At 38.5% G+C, this 1,048-nt stretch overlaps 1 protein-coding gene across 1 annotated transcript; it reads right to left on the minus strand.

Annotated features, from left to right (window-relative positions):
* Positions 1 to 78: 78 nt before the first annotated feature.
* SARC_17058 (hypothetical protein) lies at positions 79 to 279 on the minus strand (the record flags this gene model as incomplete). Its single annotated transcript, XM_014288841.1, has 1 exon — positions 79 to 279. A coding segment is annotated over one exon (201 nt), but the record flags the coding sequence as incomplete, so codon positions are not given.
* Between the last annotated feature and the right edge of the window lie 769 nt (positions 280 to 1,048).

The raw sequence follows: 1,048 nt of genomic DNA on the forward strand, positions 1-1,048 counted from the left end.
TGTATGTTTGTGTGTGTTTGTTGTCTGTATATATATATATATATATATATATAATGATATCCGCCATTAATCACACACCTTGAATAGTTCATTGGTGAACACTTTAGCCTTTTCATTGTCCGGTAGTGACTCTGACTCTATTAACTGTTTTAACAGCCATTCCGGAGTCTTTGCGGACGTTGCCATATCAACCAAGAATTGTACTATAAGCCGCTCGCTAATGCCCACCAGTTCGTGGAGCTGATCGCCAACCCATTGTATCAGGCTTTTATCACTCATGACGCCTATACGCTTTAATCAACCACGGTGCACTTGCTAACTTCTGTATACTTTGATCGACCTAGCTAGAGCTGATACGAACTGACATATACTACTGCATTGTAGATAAGATACCTATCAGTGCAAGTACAATCCTGTTCTTGGGTAATCGTATTTCTATTCAAAAATATTTACTGATCCTATCGACACTTCTCATTCTATTTTCGAATTTCTCCCGCCAAAATGTCGTTCACAAATTTGGAAATACGCGAGCGCATACGCTGTACAATGTATCCTGACCCTCTAGAGATAACGGAACTAAAGTCCGTAGGACAATGTACGAAACTGTACATAAAGGCAAACCTCATAGCCTTCTAAATTAAACACAGACCTGGTTATTATTAATCACCTGGTTAACTAGTAGTCAACCTGGATAGTAGTCCGGAAAATTGCAGACATGGGTCTGTATTTTTTCACACATGTATTAAATTCTGATAAACTTAAGCATTGAGTGATTGGTTTTAATTACACTTCGAGGTCAAAGCATATGTATTGTCGTGAAGCAAATTGTGTGGGTGTATGAGATAATTGAGTTCGCATTCGATGCCTTCTTGTACGCACATTTTATATACGCCCAACCACCCATTCGCAATGGCGGCAAACGCACACACTAACAATTAAAATATTAAGATAAGTATAGCTCAGCCCCGTAAAGAGACTATGAGTCACGACACAATTGGGACATAGCTTGTTAAAAGTGTTATCAGTTGGCTATGGTTAAAAACAATAT

This window comes from Sphaeroforma arctica (assembly GCF_001186125.1).
Source record: "Sphaeroforma arctica JP610 unplaced genomic scaffold supercont1.9627, whole genome shotgun sequence".
Taxonomy (NCBI): Eukaryota; class Ichthyosporea; order Ichthyophonida; genus Sphaeroforma; species Sphaeroforma arctica.